Source organism: Ictidomys tridecemlineatus, chromosome 7 (genome assembly GCF_052094955.1).
Source record: "Ictidomys tridecemlineatus isolate mIctTri1 chromosome 7, mIctTri1.hap1, whole genome shotgun sequence".
In the NCBI taxonomy this organism is placed as follows: Eukaryota; Metazoa; Chordata; class Mammalia; order Rodentia; family Sciuridae; genus Ictidomys; species Ictidomys tridecemlineatus.
In genome coordinates, this window is record NC_135483.1 from 156,238,029 (window position 1) to 156,261,250 (window position 23,222).

At 38.3% G+C, this 23,222-nt stretch overlaps 1 protein-coding gene across 20 annotated transcripts in view; it reads right to left on the reverse strand.

Annotated features, from left to right (window-relative positions):
* The window catches only part of Nemp2 (nuclear envelope integral membrane protein 2), a 121,056-nt gene that overhangs the window by 71,503 nt on the left and 26,331 nt on the right, over positions 1–23,222 (reverse strand). For 6 of the 20 annotated variants that reach the window (XM_078017736.1, XM_078017735.1, XM_078017738.1 and 3 more), the window contains exons 3-5: positions 21,119–21,269; positions 18,190–18,253; positions 16,234–16,302 (exon numbers count right to left, since the gene is read on the reverse strand). The exons of 1 other annotated variant lie outside the window; for it this stretch is intronic. In XM_078017736.1, the coding sequence (XP_077873862.1) occupies positions 16,234–16,302; positions 18,190–18,253; positions 21,119–21,148 (163 nt within the window). In that variant the 5' untranslated portion in view covers positions 21,149–21,269. Of the gene's footprint in view, positions 1–16,233; positions 16,303–18,189; positions 18,254–19,021; positions 19,215–21,118; positions 21,270–23,222 lie in introns of all 20 variants that reach the window. 13 more of the 20 variants (XM_078017744.1, XM_078017740.1, XM_078017743.1 and 10 more) reach the window with 7 other exon arrangements.

A 23,222-nucleotide genomic window follows, 5' to 3' on the forward strand; every position in this document is an offset into this window, starting at 1 on the left:
TCCAGAGACCTTGTTAAAAGACTCTGTCTTCCTTATCACACTCTGCATTTGCAACACACTTCCAGCTTGAAAACTTTTACAAACTATTATACATATATCATTTTAGATTAGAGAATCTACAACACTAGATAGCCCATAAATGTTGTGAAAAACTAGTAAAGGGGTGTTCAGCACCTGGAGTGCTGATTTCCTTCATCCCGTGGCCAAGTAGGATAAAGCAACAGGAATTAGGAAGCTTAATTACATTGAACTCTTGCACAGAGCCTTTTGCTGCTAGTCCTAAGATCAATTATGGTGAAGATTTCTGTAGAAGCTTAATTAAGATTTTGCGAGTGGTGGTGCCACTACAGAACCAAGGCCCAAAGACCTGTTTGTGCACTGAAGTGAGAACCCATTATATGAGGCATTGACCCCACCCACTATGGCAGATCATCTAAAATTGACTTTTGATTCCTTCTCAGGGATATCCAGGTGCTAACTGCTGTTGACACTTTTTTAGGTTTTAATGTTTCCGTTACAGTTTGATCAGCCCTTGACACTAATCCATGCCATGTTTTTGGCTATCTGGACCTTTCACAGTCTGGAAATAGTATGCCTTTTACCACAAAAGCCACTCAACAGTGGGTTCATAGTCAAGATATTTGATGAACCCTCTGTGCTCCCTGTCATCCATGGGCATCTGGTGTTGTGGGACACTGGAATAGCCTCCTCAATGGGATTTCCAATTCTACCTCCCTCGTCTCCTCCTAATCCCACACACCTTAGTTAGATAATTCTATCACTGAATGCAGCTCCTTCTCAGTTGCCTCCTGGGTAATAATTAGGATGAAGGGGGTAGGGAGACCAATTTTGAAAATTCAGGACTTTGCCTAAACCATTTGATAAAAGCATGATGGTTTTATTTTTCTTTTAATGGCAACCTCAGGCCAGTCTGGTTGGTTTACCTACTATTGCTATAAGTTATAAATTTTCCTTTGTATTTCTTCCTATTTTCTTATTTCTTCTACAAGAATCCATAAACTATTCCTCTTCATGTTTCTTGACACTATCCTACAATGAAAAATAGTCTGGATTGTAAAACAATTTAAATATAGATCCCTACAGAATGATATTTGTTTTTATTTTACCTTTCAACTAGTATTGCCCAAACCAACAGTGATAATTCTGTTACATGCTTTTATGGACTCAGCAATCTTATGCTAAAAACATTTTGACAAAAAATGGAAATGAGTAGGATTTGGGCACTATTTGTTCCCCTTGTATTATCATGCAGGGGAAGAAATGTTGTATTTTCTTTGCTTGTTACCATCATACTTACAAGGTCCAGGGTGTGATTACCTATGGGAGAGTGTGCCTTTTAATGATGTTCCTTGGTGGTGACACAATGTGTACAACAAAGAAACTAATTACAGTAAAGATTGTATGCTGCTCAAATCAGGGTTGCCTAATTGAATCCAATATTACTGCTGATAGCTATGAATATATTTAAAGAATTTGTTGTGAAATTTCCTCCAAGGTTTACTATTATGACTCAGCCTCCATGCTGTGAGATTACAGGTCAGGAGGTTCTTGGTACTAAAGGGATAATGTTAGCTTGCAGTGTGAGTGTATATGTGTGTATCTGTGTGTGACCCTTCAGAACCTTTTCATGAGCTCAAACCCAAGCAGGTGAAAGCCGTTTTCTCATTTACTAACAAAGGTTTCTGTGGTTACCATAAACCACAACCTTCAAAGGTCCTTGTTTACATTAGTTGATATGCAACAGTTCTGACACACAGTTCTTCACTTGTCTTCACATGTGTAGTAGCTACTGCTCATGGAAACTGCGTGAGGCTTAGGACCTGGAGAATGAAGAGAGCTCAATGATATACCTGGAAAGTGTCGTGGCTAAATGCTCAGCAACTGCATTATGACCTATGACTGCAGTAAGGGAATCTTCGGATGAGTATTGTTGAGTGCAAGGATTTTAATGGACACAAAAAATACATAGATGCTAAAATGTTTGCCTACGGAAAACTAGCAGTTTAATTGGGGGCAACCATAAATAGGCCTATTCACCAAAAACTATTTGACATGTGGATGTATGCACAAAATGTTAAGTGGGAATGCAGAGAAGAAAATGATTGATTTTACTTGGAATTAAACCAGAAAATTGAGAGTGGAACATGGTTTTGTAATTCCAGTGACTCAGGGGACTAAGTCAGGAGGATTGCAAGGTTGAGGTCAGCCTCAACAACTTAGTGAGATCTATCTCAAATATAAGAAAGGATTGGGAATGTAGCCCAGTGATATGGAACACCTGAGTTCAATCACCAGTACTGGAAAAAAAGAAAAGAAAAAAGTGTCTTGGGAGTCCACTACTATGTACAAGAATACTGCATATAGCCCTATAGTCTATGCTGTATGAGGCTTAGACCTCCCCAGAGGTGTACAGGAAAGGTGAGATTTAGAGTTACAAAGCCTTGACCTTGAGTTTCAGCTCTTCCATTATCAGACACATTAGTAAAGTAATAGAGAAACGAACTTAACCTCTGTTGAGACCCAGTTTCTTTACTGTCAAAATAGGAGTGGTGGTGCTACCTCACTGAGCTATGAGGACCAAAAGAGAAAACCAGTGCACATAGTGCTACACAAATGCCAGTCTCCCTTCCCTCCTCTCACCTCCATCCCTACGTTGAGAAATGGGGAAAGGTCAAGTTGTCTGTTTACTGGGAATGGTCATTTGGTCATACTTTCAGGGATTCAGGGCAGATTTCAGAGTATTTTGAAATTTGAAAGCCAGATAATCGTCCAAGTAGGAGCAAAGGAGAAACTAACAACAAAATTTTTTAATTTTTTTTTTTTTTTGGCACCAGGGATTGAACCCAGGGGTGCTTAACCACTGAGCCACATCCCCAGCTCTTTTTTTTTTTATGTTTATTTTGAGACAGGGTTTTGCTAAGTTGCTGAGGGTCTTACTAAATTGTTGAGGCTGGCCTTGAATTTGTGATTCCTCTTACTTCAGCCTCTGAGGTGCTGGGATGACAGATATATACCAACAATAGGCTTAATATTTTTTTTAATTCTCCCAAAAGCCCTATGAGGGAAGTAATGTTCCCCATATTCAAATACTATTTTCTTACCTACTATAATAGTTAGTATGACTTAATTCATTTTATCATGCAAGTTTGGTGCCTTTCAAAACTCTGAGACACCTTTTTTTTTTTTCCTTTTAGTAAGGTTTCCAAATTTAGATACACTGCCATCAGATCAGCCAACTTGGCTGCAGACACCCAATACAGATGGAGCCACAAGGCCTGGTGTTCAAATGTGCTTGATTGACTTAAAGCTCAGTATATTTTGCATATTTGTATAGAGAGGGTATACTGCTTCATTAAGAGTAATTTTTTGTAAAGTTTCTTAAAAATAGAGGAGTAAAGAAAACAATCTGTTATCTTTCTGTTTCTTTTTAATAAGCATATCACAAACTATGTTATATAGAGTTCAAGACTAGAGTGTTCCTTTATTATGCATTCTGAATCTTAGCTGGGGGTCAAAACTCTTCCAAGACTTGGATATGCCTCAGAGCTTCTGACTAGGTTAGTATGGAGATAGTTTTTCTCTTGGTTGGTTGTGTCTTCTTTCCATCTTTGGAAAAAAGACACTGAAAAGAAGACTTTTTTATTTATCTTTTTAAAACCACAGATCAGCCGCCTGCCATGCTTTAGCTTCTCTGTTTAACGTTTCCATTGGCTTCCCCTCATTACCCCACACTGGATATAGGATAAGTGGTTCTAAACAAAAGACCCTAGGATGCACCATGACTCTAAAAAACGGGAAGTTAATTTTTCCCATGTGATACAGATTGAAGGTGAGCATTGGCAGTCATCTAGCAGATTGTGTCCTATAGGTCATTCAGGGAAGCTAGTCCCTATATCTGGCTGTTCCACCATGATGTTGCAGACAAGCAACTCAGCAGGGTTAGCACTCTGTCTGATTTCCAGCCCAAGGGATGTGTGAAATCTTTTCTTTTGTCTGTGTCCTTAAGGAGATAACCTAGAAGCAGTACACATTACTCCTGTTTATTTCCCATTGGTTTGAACTTATACATGAGATCACTCCTTGTTGCAAGGACAGCTGGGAAATGTAGTTTATAATCAAATGGCCCTGTGTCTAGCTATAACTTAGGGAACTCTAAAAAATAATAAAGGAGAATTGATACTGAGATATAGTTAACAATCTTAATCCTATTCCATTAGATAAAAGTTGAAAGAGAAAGGTGGCTACTTAAGGGAAGAACAAAACCTCCGCCATTGTGTTTTTGTTCATTCGTTTGCGTTTTGTGGTGCTGGGGATTGAATCCAGGGCTGCATGCATGCTAGGCAAGTGTTCTACCACTGAGCTTTCCTCCACTTTTTTTCGGTCCCCAATCATGAGGCTTTTCCCCAATTTGAGTTTTTAGTATTCCTCTCCTCTATCATCCTCTGCATCCTCAACAGCATTTAACTGATATCCCTGTCTACACCCTTGTCTTCCACAAAGGGATCTTTATCAAATGTAAACTAGGCAATGTCACTTCTCTTACTAATAACTTACTGATGACTTCCCAGGGCAATGAGAATCAAATCTAAACTCTCTTTCATGGCTTGCAGGCTGCCCTGTTAGCTTCTGCTTACTTTTCTTTCTTCTCTGCCCTCTGTTACAGTCTTTTATTTGTCCAATTTATTGCTTGAATATACACCTTGGTCTTTCTGTCTTGCTGTTCCTTCTGCTTAACAGCCTATCTTCACAAATTGCCTCCTAGTATTCAGGCCTCCACCCAGATGTGATCTCTGCAGTGAGGCCTTCCATGACTACCCCAGCTAAGGCAGCCGTACCCTCCCAATCACCATCTGGGACATGACCCCAAAGTATTGAAAAACTGATGTGACTCCATTTTTGAAAAAAGCTTCTACCTCAAAGCCTGTCCAAGGAAGAGGGCATAACCCTTGTCCTTGGAAAAACACACAGAGCACTCCTAAGCACATACCCACCCTGCTGAGTTGTTTGTCTGCAAATAACAAGAGAGATCTTAGGTACTAGGTGTCCCTGAGTCAGTTAGGCTAGGTGAGGACCCATAGCAACCCCCTAGCAACTATCAATCAGCATGAGACAGGGAAAATACATGGGGTGCCAGATAACCTCCCAGTAGTTTATGGTGATTGATAACATGTTGGGAAACCATGTAGTTTAGCACATACACCGCTCGTGACTTAAACCAATCAGTTCAAAGGAATCCCCCTCTTGTACTAACCAATCACCCCAACCAACTTGTTCCAGCCAGTGAATGTGCTAATCAATGTTAAGAGTTGTAGTTTGATTTTCCTTCGGTGTGAAATGATTTGCTGTGTGATGTTGTGATGCATAGAGCATCTCCAAAAACCTATAAAATCTCACTGAACAAAGGACAGGGCTCACTCCCTGGGACCGCTGCTGTGTTGGAATGGTTGTGAGTCCAGGCTCGAGTTTGCAATAAAGACTCTTGTGTGATTGCATCAGATTCTGCTCCTGGAGGTGTATTGGAGTCCCATAAATCTGGCATTACTATATCACCTTCATAACAAACATCATGATGACTATTACTTATTGCTTGTTTTACATATTTATAGTATGTAAGCTCCTGGAGTCAGAGAGATTGTCTTCTTCTCCCCTGTATCCAGAGCTCCTGAAAAATAGCTATAAGTGTATAATAGGCATTTTTTTTTTACTTATCAATGGACCTTTATTTTATTTTATTTATATGCAGTGCTGAGAATTGAATCCAGTGCCTCATACATGCTAGGCAAGTGTTCTACCACTGAGCTATGACCCCAGCCCTAATAATATGCACTCTTTGGTCTTAGTGAAACATCAATACTATTTATCTAACAGCTATTAGCACAAGGCCTTGCACATGGTAGGCATTCAATAAATATTTATTAAATAAATAGAACTGTGCAAATTCCAGTGAATCAGAGGGACAAAGAGTGCCATTTGATAAATTGTTATAAACATTTTGTGCTTAATTAATACTTTTTCTGAATATTAAAGAAATAAATAAGCTTTGTAAAAAATATAGCAGATAAGGCTGGGGCTGGAACTCAGAGGCAGAGTGCTTGTCTCTCACACATGTGAGGCATTGGGTTTGATCCTCAGCACAACATAAAAATAAATAAGTGAAATGAAGATACTATATCCATGTATAACTAAAAAAAGAAAAATTAAATACAGTAGATAACTATAAAGAAAAGCCCTACCACTGCAAGAAAATAATTGTTATCATTTTGGTAAGTATTCAAATAGACTTTTTGCCTATATGCACACACACGTTTTTAAAAATTGGCATCATATTATATATGCACTTTAAATAGAAAACTTGCCAAGCACACTTGCCAAGAAATAATGCTTATTTTAAAGTATGAAGATGAGCATTAAAATAAATTAGGTTGGGTGCTTAACTTACATATTTTAGGTGGTGATTATAGGAAGTACAGAATAAGGTTTCCATAGACATTCCTATCAGCAGCTGTAACTATGCCCTGTGCCAGGGACCCTTTGTAGAACAGAAGAAAAAAATTCCCTAGCAGTTTGTCAAGTCTTAAATAGTGCTTATTTTTATTTAGGTCAAAATCTCCTTCATTTCCAGAGATACATTGAGTACTTCTCTGTTAATCTTTTCTAGTAAAAGATGATGAATATTACTGGAAGGAAACTATCAAGAAATATATTTTGTCCTTTGCCATAACTTGTGTCCAATTCAAGTTCCCATAATTGAATTGTATTTAAAGCTTGGATACCAAAATGTCAGGGGTGTGCCTGGCTCTCAGGAAGGGAGGGAAAACAACTAGATTTGGAAATCTGGGATGCAAATGTATATGAATATACAAATGACATTTATAGATCCCAATACACCATGAATATACATAGTTGGCATGAAGTCACTAAGCATAAAAATGTTGTGGGTGTTTACAAGTTTTTAAAAAAGGCATTATTTGCATTAAAAGAAAGTTTTCTAATTTCCAAAATAGTTTATCCAGGGAGTTGGGAATTTGAGCTAAGAGAGAAAGGTGAGAAAAAGAAGTACTGGGGAAAAAATGGGAAAACCTATGAATAAAATAGTCTTTGTGCTTTGGGCCCTTTATACATAAAGAAGAAAAATCTGTGTTCCCAGTTTTAACTTTGATTCTTTCCCTGGATGAGTCTGGCCAAGTTGTTTGCCTTCACTGAGTCTTTATTTCATTTCTTCATCACAAAAATAAAGCAAGAGAGAAAAATAAAACCCCAGAAAGAGTTTACTCAGTAGTGCACCTAAATAGTACAAAATGTTCTATCTGGCCCTAGTTTCCTACGATTTTTTTTTAGTTGTAAATGAACACAATACCTTTTTAAATTGATTTTTTAAAAAAATAAATGACAGCAGAATGCATTATAATTCTTATTACACATATACAGCACAACTTTTCACATCTCTGCTTGTATATACAGTATGTTGACATCAATTCGTGTCTTCATACTCGTACTTTGGATAATGATGTCCATCACATTCCACCATCCTTGCTAATCTCCTGCCCCCTCCCTTTCCCTCCCACCTCTCCGCCCCATCTAAAATTCATCTATTCCTCCCATGCTCCCCCTCCCTACCCCTCTATGAGTCAGCCTCCTTATATCAGAGAAAACGTTCGTTCGGTATTTGTTTTTTGGGATTGGCTAACTTCACTTAGCATTATCTTCTCCAACGCGATCCATTTACCTACAAATGCCATGATTTTATTCTCTTTTATTGCCGAGTAAAATTCCATTGTGTATATATGCCACATTTTTTTTTTATCCATTCCTCCACTGAAGGGCATCTAGGTTGGTTCCACAATTTAGCTATTGTGAATTGTGCTGCTATAAACATTGATGTGGCTGTGTCCCTGTAGTATGCTGTTTTTAAGTCTTTGGGGTATAGACCAAGGAGTAGGATAGCTGGGTCAAATGGTAGCTCCATTCCCAGATTTCCAAGGAATCTCCATACTGCTTTCCATATTGGCAGCACCAATTTGCAGTCCTATCAGCAATGTATGAGTGTACCTTTTTCCCCACATCTTCGCCAACACTTATTGTTGTTTGTCTTAATAATAGCTGCCATTCTGACTAGAGTGAGATAGAGTAGTTTTGATTTGCATTTATCTAATTGCTAGAGATGATGCACATTTTTTCTTATATTTGTTGATTGATTGTATATCATCTTCTGAGAAGTGTCTGTTCAGGTCCTTGGCCCATTTGTTGATTGGGCTATTGTTTTTTTTGGTGCTTAGCTTTTTGAGTTCTTTATCTACCCTAGAGATTAGTGCTCTATCTGATGTGTGAGAGGTAAAAATTTGCTCCCAGGATGTAGGCTCTCTGTTCACCTCACAGATTGTTTCTTTTGCTGAGAAGAAACTTTTTAGTTTGAGTCCAACCCATTTATTGATTCTTGATTTTAATTCTTGCACTATAGGAGTCTTATTTAGGAAGCTGGGGCCTAACTCACATTATAAAGATTAGAGCCTACTTTTTCTTCTATTAGATGCAGAGTATCTGATTTAATTCCTAGGTCCTTGATCCTCTTTGAGTTGAGTTTTGTGCATGGTGAGAGATAGGGGTTTAATTTCATTTTTTTGCATATGGATTTCCAGTTTTCCCAGCACCATTTTATAGAAGAGGCTCTTTTCTCCAATGCATGTTTTTGGCACCTTGGTCTAATATAAGATAATTGTAATTGTGTTGGTTAGTCTCTGTGTACTCTGTTCTGTACCATTGGTCTACCAGCCTGTTTTGGTGCAAATACCATGTTATTTCTGTTACTATTGCTCTGTAGTATAGTTTAAGCTCTGGTATAGTGATGCCACCTGCTTTACTCTTCCTGCTAAGCATTGCTTTAGCTATTCTGGGTCTCTTATTTTTCCAGATGAATTTCATGATTGCTTTTTCTATTTCTATGGGGAATACCATTAGGATTTTGATCAGAATTGCATTAAATCAGTATAGTGCTTTTGGTAGTATGGTCATTTTGATAATATTAATTCTGCCTATCCAAGACCTCTTTTGTTGATTCCCAAGTATCTTTTTTTTTTTTTTTTGAGGTTATTGTAAATGGGGTAGTTTTCCTCATTTCCTTCTCAGAGGAGATTTGATCTACAGAAATGCCTTTGATTTATGGGTGTTGATTTTATATCCTACTACTTTGCTGAATACCTTTATTTTTATTTATTTATTTATTTTTATGTGGTGATGAGGATCCAAACCCAGTGCCTCACACATACCAGGCAACTGCTCTACCACTGAGCCACAACCCCAGCCTGCTTTCTATGATTTAACTGTTATAAAAGATACTGTGTCATTTTGTACAGGTTAATTGTATGGATTATTGCTAGGTTTTCTCTTGCATTCTGTTTGTTTGGCTGGCAGGTAGTTTTGCTAAATGATGTTTTATTTGCTTAAAATGTCTTGCTTGGTACCAATATCTTTTTTTTTTTCTTTCCTTTTGGTAGCAGGGATTGAACTGAGAGGCTCTAAACTATTGAGCCACATTGCCAGCCTTCTTATTTTTCATTTTGAAACAGGGTCTTCCTAAGTTGCTTATGGTCCTGCTAAATTGCTGAGGCTGCCTTTGAACTTATGATCCTCCTCACTCAGCCTACTGAGTTGCTGGGATTACAGGTGTGAGCCACCGTGCCTGGCTATAACTAACTTTTCTAGTATCTAACAGCTGTACTTTGAAAGCCTCTGGCATTTTAATTGAGGTAAACCCTCCTCAATTGGTTGACCACAGTAGACTTGTTCATAAAGGAGTGGTGGGCTCCCTGAAGAAGACTAAGGTCATGAGCACAATCAGTTCAGAGCTTTGGTAGGCAGGACAGGCAACTGGCTGGGGAATAAAAATGTGCTATATGGTTTTCAAGAATGGAAAGATACTTGCCATAACTGACTCTTAGTTTGTGAAAATAAAATTATACTGAAGTCCCCTAGAGCTTGTGAATCATAAAGTCTCCATTATTATCCACAAAACAATTTTCTTGAAACTTGTTACCTGAAAATTACATGCTGTCTTAAACGAAGGCTTGGAGAATGAGAAAGAAAAAACAAATAAAAACCCAAATAAAACAAAAAGTGCAATTGAATGATGTGGAATAGAGAATTTCATGCAGCATTCATTTTTAAAATAGACAGTAAGAACTTTCAGGACCAAGGAGAAAACTAACAGAGTGTCTACTATGATTGCCAGAAATCCCAGGCTAAGGCACAGGCCACACTTTGAAAAACTGTGGTATAAAATAGACAATCCTGATTATTTACCATAATGTTTCTTTTAGAATTTTACTTGAGAAGATGGGGTAGGACAAAGAATCAAAACAGTTCTGAGATTTCTTCACACATCCAATTTGAAAATTGAATTTCTTTGCTGGAACTGCTGATCTGCAATTCCCCCAGCTTATGTGGGTTTCAAAGGGCTGTTGTACCTTTAGACCAGTGTTTCTCAGTCTCTGAATTATTGATATTTGCAACCAGATAATTCTGTTGTGGGACTGGCTGGTGCATTACAGGATGTTTAGCAGTATCCCTGATCTCTTCCCACTAGATACTAGTAGCACCTTCCTTTTAGCCTTGTCCTCACCTTCCATGTGTCAACAAAAAATGTTTCTAGATGTTTCCAAATGTCTGGAGGGTGGGGTGCTAAAAACCCCCCACTGAAAACCACTGCTTTCCTCTGGGTTGAGGACCTTTAGTGAGATTTAAGAGAAGACTGAGAGAGAGAGAGAGAGAGAGAGAGAGAGAGAGAGAGAGAGAATAGAAAATGATTCTTTCTCCATATATTTATTCTAGAAATTATTCTATTTATGGAATTTAGTCAAAGATGCTTACAAGTGTTTTTTAGGAAATTGATCTTATTCCAAAGCAAGCCAATATTACCCATATTATTTTAAACTGTAATTGATAACTGCTTCTCTGTGGTATATTGTCAATGATTTGAGCCTTTACCTTGAAGAATGTTAGTGATCCATTCATTGTTTTCATAACGTGTAGCCCTGCTGGCCTTCCACTGAATATTGTATCAGGTGGTATTTTTTTTCTTCCCCCAAGCTTTGCAAACTGTTTTGATGCACCACGGAAAACACATTTTAGGAGAAAAAGTTATATTTTACTCCAGTTCTCAAATTAAACTAGTTATTAGAGCAACTATTTTGTTTGTATTTTGAAATTGTCTAGATCCATTTTACAATATTGTCACACAGGCATAAAGCATTTTACTACCTGCAAATTGTAGTTTGCATACAATACTGATTTTACCAAATAACCTTATGAGCAAACCTCATATTTATTTATTTATTTATTTATTTATTTTTAATTTTATTTTAACCTCATATTTAAAGCGTAACTAGAGGGGCTAGGATTGTAGCTCAGTCATGAAGCCCTTGCCTAGCATGTGTGAGGCACTGGGTTCCATCCTAGGCATCAATCAATCAATCAATCAATCAATTTTAAAAAAGAGTGGCTAGAAATTAATATAGTTTAATCTGAAGCTTAGGGACATAGCCTTCTTCAGAGTATACATCTTATCTTGACTTGTATTTTGCTCCGAAAAACAGAAAAAATATTACAATTGGTGGGTTTTGTTAATAGAGTGCAATTTATTTCAAATAACATTTTTTGGACACTATAGGCCAGGAGTTGGGCCCATTTTAAGCAGGCTGGATTTTTATAAAGCAAAACCTCTGACTTATATGATTCAAATATGGTGAGAATTCCATTTTCTCTCATTTTACTACTTGGCATCGAGTAGATGAGAGAAAAGCTGAAGCTCTGGGATAACCTTTTATTTTCTCCTTGGCAGTTCTGGAAGAATCAGAGGAAAACTCATGAAATGTCTGTGATTTCCGATGAGATCTGGACAAAATATATTCTTTCTGGCCCATAAAATTTTCATCATCTTTCCCCAAATTTCCTACTGATTTATTAGTAATATGTCAAGTATCAGTAGTAATAACATTGTTAATTCATTTAAAACTTTATTTATTTATTTTTTTTTTAGAATCTGTATCTTTTATGTAGGTGCTGGGCCTCTAATCTGGTACTTATTTACTTGGCTATATAGGAGCTACATGCTATTACCCACTGCAACAAGCCCGGTGCTCACGAATCTTCATGAACCAGGGACCATGCTGGAAATTTTCAGGATTAGGGGTCAGTCCCATTATTATGTACAACTATTACGTACCAATTTAAAAAATGTGGAAAGAAAAAGAAAAAAAAAAGAGTAGGTGACTGACCTATAGCAAGCATGACAGAGATGGCATGTGGGACTGTTGTCAGTGTTCCTTAGTCAAATTGTTTACACACAATCACTGGCTTTCTTGAAGAACCCCATTCCCCCCATCTAGGTTCCCTCTCCCCAGTCACTTGGAAGAATTGTCTTTGGCAAGAGTCAGATGCACTGGCTTCCTCCTGCTCTGGTACAGAGAGTTTGCAATAGCACAATGTTCCTCATGCTCTATGGAGCACCATTCTGTCTGAGTGATAAAAAACAACTGGAACCTGAGAAAATTACTTTTTGTGTTTATCTTGGTTCTATATGTCACAGAAAACAATGCATGTGTCATTTTAAACACTGTTATTTAAAAACACTCTTTCTCTACTTCCTTTCTTTTTCTGTTGTTTCTAATTCTTGTTTCTTGGTTATTTGCTCTTTAAGGAGAAGGAAGCAATAGGTTAAAAACTAACTAGAAAATATGGGAGAAGGAAAGAGAACTCACTAGAGTGGGTTGCAAGCCTGGAGTGCCAGAGTAGAAATCGTTTGCTTAGGGCTGGTGTATAGCTCAGAGGCAGGGCATGTGCTTTGCATGCTGGATCTGATCTCTAGCACTGCAGTAAAAATAACAATAACTGCTTGGCATAGTAATCTACAGCAGTAACTATAGGGCAGTAAGTGAGTAGTCCTAGCAATGTATTTCCTAGCTCTGGAGACCAGTGTTCCTTCCTCCTATCACTCGCTCAGCTCTAGTGCCCACCTATGAATGTTGCTCTGAAGGTTAAGGAAATACAAACATTGTCATGAACCGAGTTGTCTCCCCTCAACATTCATGTTAAAATCCTGATTCTTGGTACTTCAAAATATGTCTCCTTATTTGGACACAGGGGTGTTGCAAGTGTAATTAGTTAAGATGAGGTAATGAGTAGGGTGGGCCTGTAATACCATATGAATGGTGTCTTCATAAAAAGGGGAAATTTGGAGATTGTCACATATGCAGAGAGAATGCCACGTGAAGACTGAAGTTATGCTTCCACAAGCCGAGGGACTACCAGAAGCTAAGAGAAAGGTCTGGAAACAATACTTCCCTAGTGCCTTCCTTCAGAGGGAGTATGGCCCTACCTTCAACCTTGATCTTGGGTTTCTGGCATCCAGAACTATGAGGCAATGGATTTCTGCTGTTTATGCTGTGTGATAGTCACCCTAGCAAACCAATATACAGTGTCTGTGCTAATTCTGACCAGTGTCCTTGGAAGGGTGCTGGTTTGGTGGAGCTAAGAAGTGTGTACTATCCAATCCAAACATCCAGAATGAAACCTGTGTACATCTATAATAGACATATACATATAAGGACATAAATAAAGTCACTGCAACAACCTCTGAACAATTCTATAACAATAATGCAATTGAACCTACTTTCTATGGTTCTTAATACAAATGATAAAACCTGCAGTCACTGTTGGATTTCTTCAATGTCAAAGGATATTAATCTCTAAATAAAAGGGTAATCCCAATAGGTGAGCATTCCAGGCCACCTCATTCTGTAATTCAGCTCAGTCAACATTTATTAGCCTGATCAAGTTTCAAGGAATTTGAAGCAAAAAAAGCATCAGACACAATTGTGTCCTTAAGTAGCTTGTTACTTGTAGCTAATAAGGAAGGCAAAATCCTGGGAAAATCTTTCATTAATTAACCTATAGGGGACTCCATCCATTTATACTCTGGACTGTTCAACTCTTAGTTTCAGGTGATGGCAACTCTATTCAAGCTGGCTAAAACAAACACAAAAGTAAGACACTGGATAATTCAAAGATGAAAGTACATTGTCAGTGCATTAATTGGGGTTCTCCGGAGAAACAGAATCCATGAGGGGTGATATTTTAAGGAATTCACTTGTGCTTACGAGGGCAACTTACAGAGTGGGCCAACAGGCTGGAAATTCAGATTAACAGTTGATGTTACAGTCTTGAGTCCAAATTATGCAGGGCATTAGGCTCAACCAAGGTTCTATATTGTACTCTGTAGTACTCTGGGAAACTTCAGTCTTTGCACTTAAGGCCTTCAACTGATTAAATGAGGGCCTCCTACATTATGGAGAGTAATCTGCTTTTCCCAAAGTCTACAGACAAATGTAATCATATATAAAAACAAACAATAAAAAAAAAGAAACAAAAAGACCCCCAAAACCCACAACAACAGGTAGAATGGTGTTTCTGAAACATGGAATTAATCATGACAGGGAGAGTGGAATCCAAGGAGTAACATAAAATCATCAGGAAGTTACCTCTCCTCATCTTTACTACTTCTTTGCTATAGACTTTGATTGACTTGTCTTCCAAATGTTTCCATTCCTGAACCAATCACTGTGGGTAAGGGAATGCAGTTTTCTGGCTGGGCGGAAAATAAAGAAATAGGCTGTGGTGTTAAAGAAGAAGGGCTGTGGGTAGCTGAAATCAAGGACCTTTCATCAGATGGATCCCACGGACCAGAGGGTAAGGCAGAGGGAAATGCATTTTTCAAGGGAACTGAAATATTTTGTGCAAAAGCAGTCCTTGGGTACTTAAAGGTAGGAAGGATAAGAGATAAAGGAAAGAATATCAGGAAAGTCCTATATACTCCTGCTGCAGGAGGCAGCTGGGACATCAGTAATCACCAGAGACCACTTGTAACCAATGGGATTAAACTCATTACACTTAAACTACCGTTGAATCTCATGAAATTTTCCTTTGAGGAAAATTTAGTTTTTTTCATTGATTTAAAGTAAGTAATCTCTGTTCTTCTGAGCACAGAATTGCTTTTAATTAGAAATGCATGACATTTAAAATTATTTAAATACAAATATTTTTACACCAAAGGGTATGGAATTTGGGGTGTGGGATGAAGGGATGGAAGCAATGAAATTTTTCCTGTGCAAAAACCCTGCTGGAAAAATATTTTCCCTTAGTCATCGTTCTGAAAATCATCCCTCTCAGGGATGCTTGTTATTTAAAATTAAAAGGAATTGGCATTTGGAGATTTTGAATAATTTATCTGGACTTGTTTCAGTGATTACATAATGGCTGCAAATAGGTCAAGACTCCAGTCATTCTGGGGAATTTGTAAATATACTTGTTAATGTGGACATCACCTCCCTCACCCTCATCTTCTATATGCACCCCTTAGCCACCTCCAAGTCTCCCATACTGGAAGCACACTTAGGGCTGGGCTACTTTTATTCATCTCACTCCCTGGCATCTTGGTGGTGTGTGGCATCTTGCATACAGTGCTATTCTGTGTGTTGAATTGCACTAATGTCTGGGAAGCTCTGGCATTTTGGAAGGTTCTGAAACTCTCAGAGAACAAAGTTCCTGGGTTGGTTCTAGGATGGTTCTGAAATTCTCAGAGAACAATACTCATTTAGAACAAAGTCAACATAACAACAGTTTCAAAAATTTCTAGATGTATAGCTGCCAACAATGGCATCTTACAACAAACATCTTACATGTAGTTAATGTCAGTCAAATATTGGAAACCCACTCAAAGCCAAAACTGAAGTGCTTTCTATATACTCATTCTTCACTTTTGTTTTAAACTTCTCTCTTTCTCTCTCTCTCTCTCTCTCTCTCTCTCTCTCTCTCTCTCTCTCTCTCTCTCTCTCTCTCTCTTTGTAGTTGTAGATGGACAGAATGCCTTTATTTAATCTACTTTTATGTGGTGCTAAGGATTGAACCCAGCGCCTCACACATGCTAGGCAAGCACTCTACCACTGAGCAACAGCTCTAGTGCTTAACTTCTAATTTTAAACAACTCTCCCAACTGTTTATCCAATTTCAATATTCAAATCTCCCCTACTGTTTTGATTCCTTCATCTTTTCAAAATAGGAAAGGACATCATTTTAATCATTATAATTTAATCAACTGGTTATTAGTTAGGAATTAATGAATTTCATTGACCTTTTGCTCTAAAGTGAAAGGATATGTTATACCTGCAAGGAAATCCAGGTATGAATAAGCTGAGAGGGATGGTCCTTCTGCCCATTGTCCTCCCTTCTCCTCTGGAAGGGGTTGGAAAAGAGCATGTATAGGGTTAGTATGAAGACCAGTGCGAATACCATAGGGATTTTACTCCTTTGAGAGTGATGATGGTATGAAATGAATATGGTGTATGGTTTCATTCCTACCTGCCAAGCATTTACTTCTAGAACATAAAAAATCCCTTTAGGAATGGTCATTCCACTTTGCCTTAAGCCAAGCACTTTGAGGAAATAGTCTTTCCCCTTGTTTCTTTTCCTCTTTTAAACACAGGTCACTGTCCCTTCCTTATCCTCCTCTAAGTCAATTATTTCTGACCCTGTGCTTAAACAACAAAAACTACAAAATGCCAACTTAGTCCAGCAGTGCTCAGAGCTTGCATACACTATTGCTGATCTGAACACAACCCCCAGTTAATATTGTTTCTATTTTGTGTGTGAGATTCAGAAAGGATTGGTCCCATCCTCAAGTGTTCACAGAATTAAGTGGCAGTTGGGGAGCTTTGGTCTCTTGAGTTCCAAAGCCATGTCCACTATACCACTTTGCCCCCAGATGTATGGCATCTTGGATCACATCATCATGCCTACTATATGATTTCTGCTCTAGTTAAATGTCCCTAGTACTTTACATTCTATGTGATAGGGGAGAGGAGGGGATGTGGGGATAGGAAAGATAGTAGAACGAAATAGACATTATTATTTATGTATATATGCATGACCACTATGATTCGACTGTATGTATACTCAGAAAAATGAGAAATTATATCCCATCTATGTATGATATATCAAAGTGCATAAATGTATTCTATTTTCATGTATAACTAATTAAATAACAACAAATAAAAAATAAAGTAAAATAAAAACAACTGAATGTTAACCTACTTCTATGTTCTTAGTTTTATTAATTCAATCAAGTTGCCTAGTTGTTTAAACTAGAAACCTGGGATTCTTGGTGATATATAATAATATTTAGATAATTATAATTAATAGTCTTAAAATAATCTTTACAACTTGGTGAGCAATTGAGAAAAGGGAGTGAAAAAAGTGAGAAAAATCAAGATTCCCAGGTTTCCACGATGTCAGGTTAGGGAGACAGCAGAATAACATATTGTTGATTTTTTTTTAATGAATGCCTGACTGCCAGATAACATTAAAGCACTTCTGGGAGGCGAAGTGATGCAGTGGACATAGAATCTTTGGAGACCTGAATGAGAGAATAAAGAGAACTCTTACAAAAGGAAAACTGAAAATCCAGGGAAAGATCTCTCTCTCTCTTTTCCCCTCTCCTGCCTCTCTTCCCCCATTGCTATGGCTTCAGTGTGTCCCTGAAAATTCATGTATTGAAACTTAATCCCCAGTGCAATATTGTTGACAGGGTGGACCTTTCAGGAGTGATTTAGTCATGAGGGCTCTGCCTTTTTGAACAGATTAATGCTGTTTTCCTAAGAATGGGCTCCTGATAAAAGGAAAAATTCCCTCTTCCTCCTCCTTCTCCTCCTCCACCACCACCTGCTAATGCTCTTGCCTTTTCACCTTAAACCATTGGATGATGTAGGAAGAAGGCCCTACCAGATACATGACCCTCAACCCTGGACTTCCCAACTTTCAGAACTATTAGAAATAAATCCCCATTCTTTATAAATTATTCAGTCTTAGGGATTCTGTTATAGAAGCACAAAACAGACTGAGATATCTGCCACGATAATCCTGACTCAGTGGCTAGTTTTTAACCTACTAGTTACACTTTTGCAACTGCTAAACTTTACATTTTCACTTTCCACATGATCTTCTATTCATTCACCAAGTTCAAACGCCAGTTCTATTGTGAAACCCTCCCTGGTTTCTCTGGAAAACTGAGTTTCTTTGTATTTCATAATTCTTAACACATACGTTGATTATAAGAATACATACCATTGGGATGGTGATATAGCTCAGTGGTAGAGTACATACAAGGCCTTAGGTTCAACACCCAGAACTGCAAGAAAAAATAAATATACCATTGTACATGGCATATCTGTTGATAGTGTACCTCTCATCCTCACTAGAGTGAGAACTTTGTTGGCAAAGATCTTGTGTCATTTGTGTGTGGCATTAATGTCTTGCACTGTTTCTGGAAACCACAGAACTTCAATAAATATTGTTGGGTTGAATTTAGTTGAATTTATCTGAGGAATGAACTTCATAGTGCCCACCTTCCAGTCTGTGTTTGTGATTTAAATAACTACTCAATTAATCTGAAGGCTGAGCAAAATAGGGAAAATGTTAAAGTTTGTCTTTTCTGTCTGTGGCTCTTCTTCTTTCCTATCAATAACAAGAGCCCCTCACCTCCTTTTAGATTCCTACTGATCTTTAACATATTTCCTCTGTCCCTTTCCCCATATTAGGAACCATCACTTATATCCCCAAAGAAATTCCCAGCTCTGCTGCACACTAGCTGGGATCCCAGACAGATTCTTTACCTGACTGAATATTTTCTCTTCTAATATGGAGCTAATACTATCTGCTCCTAGGGTTGCTGTGGAGATTCAATAAGAAACTCCAAGTAAAGCACTAACACAATCCATGAAACATAATAATGGTTCAGTGAATGGTTTTTAAAAACCGCCTTGTTTATACAGGCATGCTAATTCTTCCCAAAGCATTTTCTTTAAAAATACTATTTAATTGCGAATGAATGATCTCTTATTAAAGAAATCTGTTAGATAAATATTTATTAACAATTTTCTTGGTGCCTGGCTCCTACCTTGTACTAGGAAAGCAGGTAAGCAGACTCACTCGCTGCCCTGTGAGGTATGCAGATCCCCACAAAGTTTCCAGGATGGGGGCTGCCACGTGAAATGTTTCCAGAGTTCAGAACAGAGGCACACATGAGGATGCTGAGGGAAAGTTTTCCAAGAAGGGGTCCACTAGGGTGGCATCAATCTGAGGAAGGCGGTCTCGTCAGAGGAAACATGAACAAAGGGATAGAAGTCAGATAGGGTTTGACAGGAGAGAAGTGGTTCAGTTATAGTTTGTCTGTGTGTAGGAGGAAGGAGTCAGAAAGATGAGTCTAGAAAGATAAGCAGGTGGCCAAATCCTCAGGGCAATAGTAGCAACTGAGCAGGGAAGCTATGGCCTATATTCTTCTAGCCCAGTAAATCTTAACTGTGTTTATATATTGGTATCACCAGCAGCTTTTAAAAGTACCAAGGCTTAGAGACAATCACATATGAATCACTATGGTGTAGTCAAGGCATACTCAAAAAAAAAAAAAAAAAAAAGCTTCCAAAGTAGTTCTAATATACAGCTAATAATGACAACTGCTATAATTAAACCCCTGAAGTCCTACTAACCCAGATTTGGCTGCAGAGGTATTTAGTGTAATCATGGACCTTTAGAATTACAAGGAAACTGAAAGCACATGTGGTCCTAGGTGCTATTTTTTTTTTTTTTTTTTTTTTTGCTGTTGGTGATTAAACTCAGGGGCACTCTACTACTGAACTGCATCCCAATCCTTTTTATTTTATTTTGACACAGGGTCTTGCTAAATTCCCAGGCTGGCCTTGAACATCCTTTTCCCCTAGCCTCCCAAGAAGCTGGGATTACAGGTATGTACCCTACTCTTGTATTTTTTAGTTAAATAATTATTATTGAAGCAAAATATACAAAAAACTTTTTGTTTTAACCATTTTTAAAAATACATTTTTTAGTTGTAGGTGCACACAATACCTTTATTTTATTTTTATGTGAGGATCAAACCCAGTGCCTCACGCATGCCAGGCACTCTACCATTGAGCCACAGCTCCAGTGCTGTTTTAACCATTTTTAAGTGCACAGCTCAGAGGCATTAATTATACACACTGTTGTGCAACATCCATTTCCAGAAATTTCATTATCCCAAACCAAAGCCCTGTACCCACTGAACACTAATTCCCTATTCCTTCCTCCCCCAACCCCTTGCAAATACCATTCCAATTCATGTCTCTATGAATTTGACTTATCTAGGTTCCTCATTCAAGTAGAATCACACAGAATTTGCCTTTTGTGATTGGTTATTTCACTTAGCCTAATGCCCTCAATGTTCATCCATGTTGTAGGATGTGTCAGAATTTCCTTCCTTTCTAAGGCTGAATAATATTCCATTGTATGTACATACCACATGTTGTTTACCCCTCATCTATTGATGGTATTTGAGCTACAGTGAATTATTTTGTTGTAAAATTGGTGCACAGATATCTGAGTCCCTGTTTAAATTATTTGGAGAATATGCTCAGAAGTGAAATTGCTGTGTTATACACTAATTGTATTCTGTTTGTGGACCAGATGTGCTTTCAGTTTCCTTGTAATTCTAAAGGTCCATGATTACACTGAGTACCTTTGCAGGCAAATCTGGGTTAGTGGGACTTCATGGGTTTAATTATAGCAGTTGTCAGTATTAGCTGTATATTAGACTTACTTTGGAAGCTTTTTTGGTTTCCACAGTAGCAGTACCATTTACATTCTTATCAGCAATGCATAAGAGTTCCAATTTCTCTATATCTTCACCAAAATTTATTTTCTGGCCATCCCAATGGGAATGAAGTGGCATCTCTTGTGATTTTGAATTGCATTTCCCTAATAATTAGTGATGTTAGCATTTTCTATGGGTTTACTGGCATCTGTATATCTTATTTGGACAAATGTCTATTTAAACCCTTTGCCCATGTTTTGATTTTTTTTTTTGACCACTGAGATGTAGAAGTTCTTTATATATTCTGGATTTTAATCCCTTATTAGATATATGGCTTGTAAATATTTTCTTCCATTCCACAGGTTGCCTTTTCACTCTGCTGATAATGTCCTTTGATGTGTGAAGGTTTACCTTTTGAAGCTCAATACATCTATTTTTCATTTGCTGCTGTGCTCATGTTCTGTTTTATAGACATGCACACTCAGTCCCACAGGATGGGGCCCCAGGAGGCAGACTCTGGAATGGAGGCTGGTATGCAGGTCGTACCTCCTGGCTTCACCACCTGTTGAAGGGAAGGGAAGAAAGCATAGATAGAGGGAGGAGCTAGGCTCAAAGAAAGCCTCAGCTGACTCCAGTGAACTCTGAAGATGAGGTGGATTTTCAGAGATGTCTCTTGTTGGAGTGAAGGAGCTGGTCTTTATATTTAACTAGTCATTGGATATAAGATGTTACAAGAAAGAAAGTGGTCAAGGGCCAGGCAGTTCAGTTCTCCTGATCCCAGACAATTTTTATTTTAATTTTGATATTTTAGTTGTAATTGGACACAATACCTTTATTTTATTTATTTATTTTTATGTAGTGCTGAGAGGATCGAAGCCAGGGCCTCACCCGTGCTAGGCGGGTGCTCTACTACTGAGCCACAACCCCAGCCCCAGACAATTCTTAAGACTGACAGCTGAGTGCTGTAACTGGAGAAAATAACGTTTTCATTCCTGGAGCGGGTCTTGGTGATCTTTGCAACTATTACAGTTACAAAGAGGTCTCCTGCATAACAGGAAAATAAACCAAGTGTTTTCTCCTGCTATACTCTCAACAGAACACTTCAGGTCATCAAAATGTATATGGGTTTTTTCCCACATTGACCAATTCTCTAACACCAACTGGGAGTCCTATAATTTAACTCTATTCTGGCACTAACCAAAGTTAGTGTGGATTCTACAGGTCAAGGGCTCAGTTCCACAAGACTTTCCTCAATTTCAGTTGCCAATCACAAGCTCAGATTCCAATCTTGCCTCTGACTAACCAGCTATAAATTAGAAGTTCCAGAAACCCCCTCCTCAGGTTTGATCATTTGCTAGAATGCCTCACAGAACACAGGGAAATTTGTTTACAAGTTTAGAAGTTTATTATTTGTTATGTTTAACAGTTTATTATCAAGTATGTTACAAAAGATATAGATGAAAAGCCATTTGGAAGAAATGACTAGGGCAGTATGGAGAAGGGGCACGGACTTTCCATTCCCGTTTTGACTTCTGCCACTCTCTTAGCACTTCCTAGCAATCTGGACTTCTCCAAACCCTCTTTGGGTTTTTGTGGAGGCTTCATTACATTGTCAAGATTGATTAAACCATTGTCCCTCAGTGATTAACTCAACCTTCAGCCACAAACCTCTCCCCTCTTTGAGAGTCAGGGGGTGGGGATGAAAGTTTCAACCCTCTAATCACACTGTTGGTTCCCCAGGTAACCAGCCCCCATTTAGAGTGTATCCAGGAACTCCTAGTCATCAGTTATTTCATGAGCAAGCAAAAAGACACTTATTGCTTAGGAAATTCCAAGGGGGTTCGGAGCTGTGTGCTAGGAAACAGGGCAGGGTGAACGCACAGACTAGTTGTATATTTCTTATTGTTTCACATCTCCTCTTGCTTGTTTGCTCTTGCAGAGAGGGCATGTCATTGGTACTCCAATACAATTTACAGAGGAACCTAAATTATAGGAATCCCACTTCCCTTGTCACCTTCCATTTGCCATTTCTGATCTTTTTCTTTCCCATCTACAACATTGTAATGTTACTGTTGCCCTTCTGTTGATTCTGCAATTTTATTTTATGTCCCAGGATTCCTGCCACATTAAGCCTTTCCTTGCCTAAGTCATAAGTAGCAGGAATGGGGGCAAAAATGCAGCTGGCTCAAATCTTCAAGAATGAATGAGATGAGGGAAGAGCAGAGACATGTTGGGATAAAATACTTAGATACAGAAATCCCCGACTCAAGGGCATGGGCTCAGGTACTGAGGAGAAGAAATTGAATCACATAGATGACTAAAAAGTTATGGGGGAAAAAAGGATAATAATGCTATTGTTTGGATGTGGTCTGTCTCCCAGCAGTTTATGTGTTGGAGCCTTGGTCCTCTGTGTGGTGGTAAAGAGGAGGGAGGACTTTAAGCTATTGAGCTTAGTAGTGGAATATCACTGAGGCAACTCTCCTCTGAAGAGATTAAAGCAGTTCTCAGGGTACCC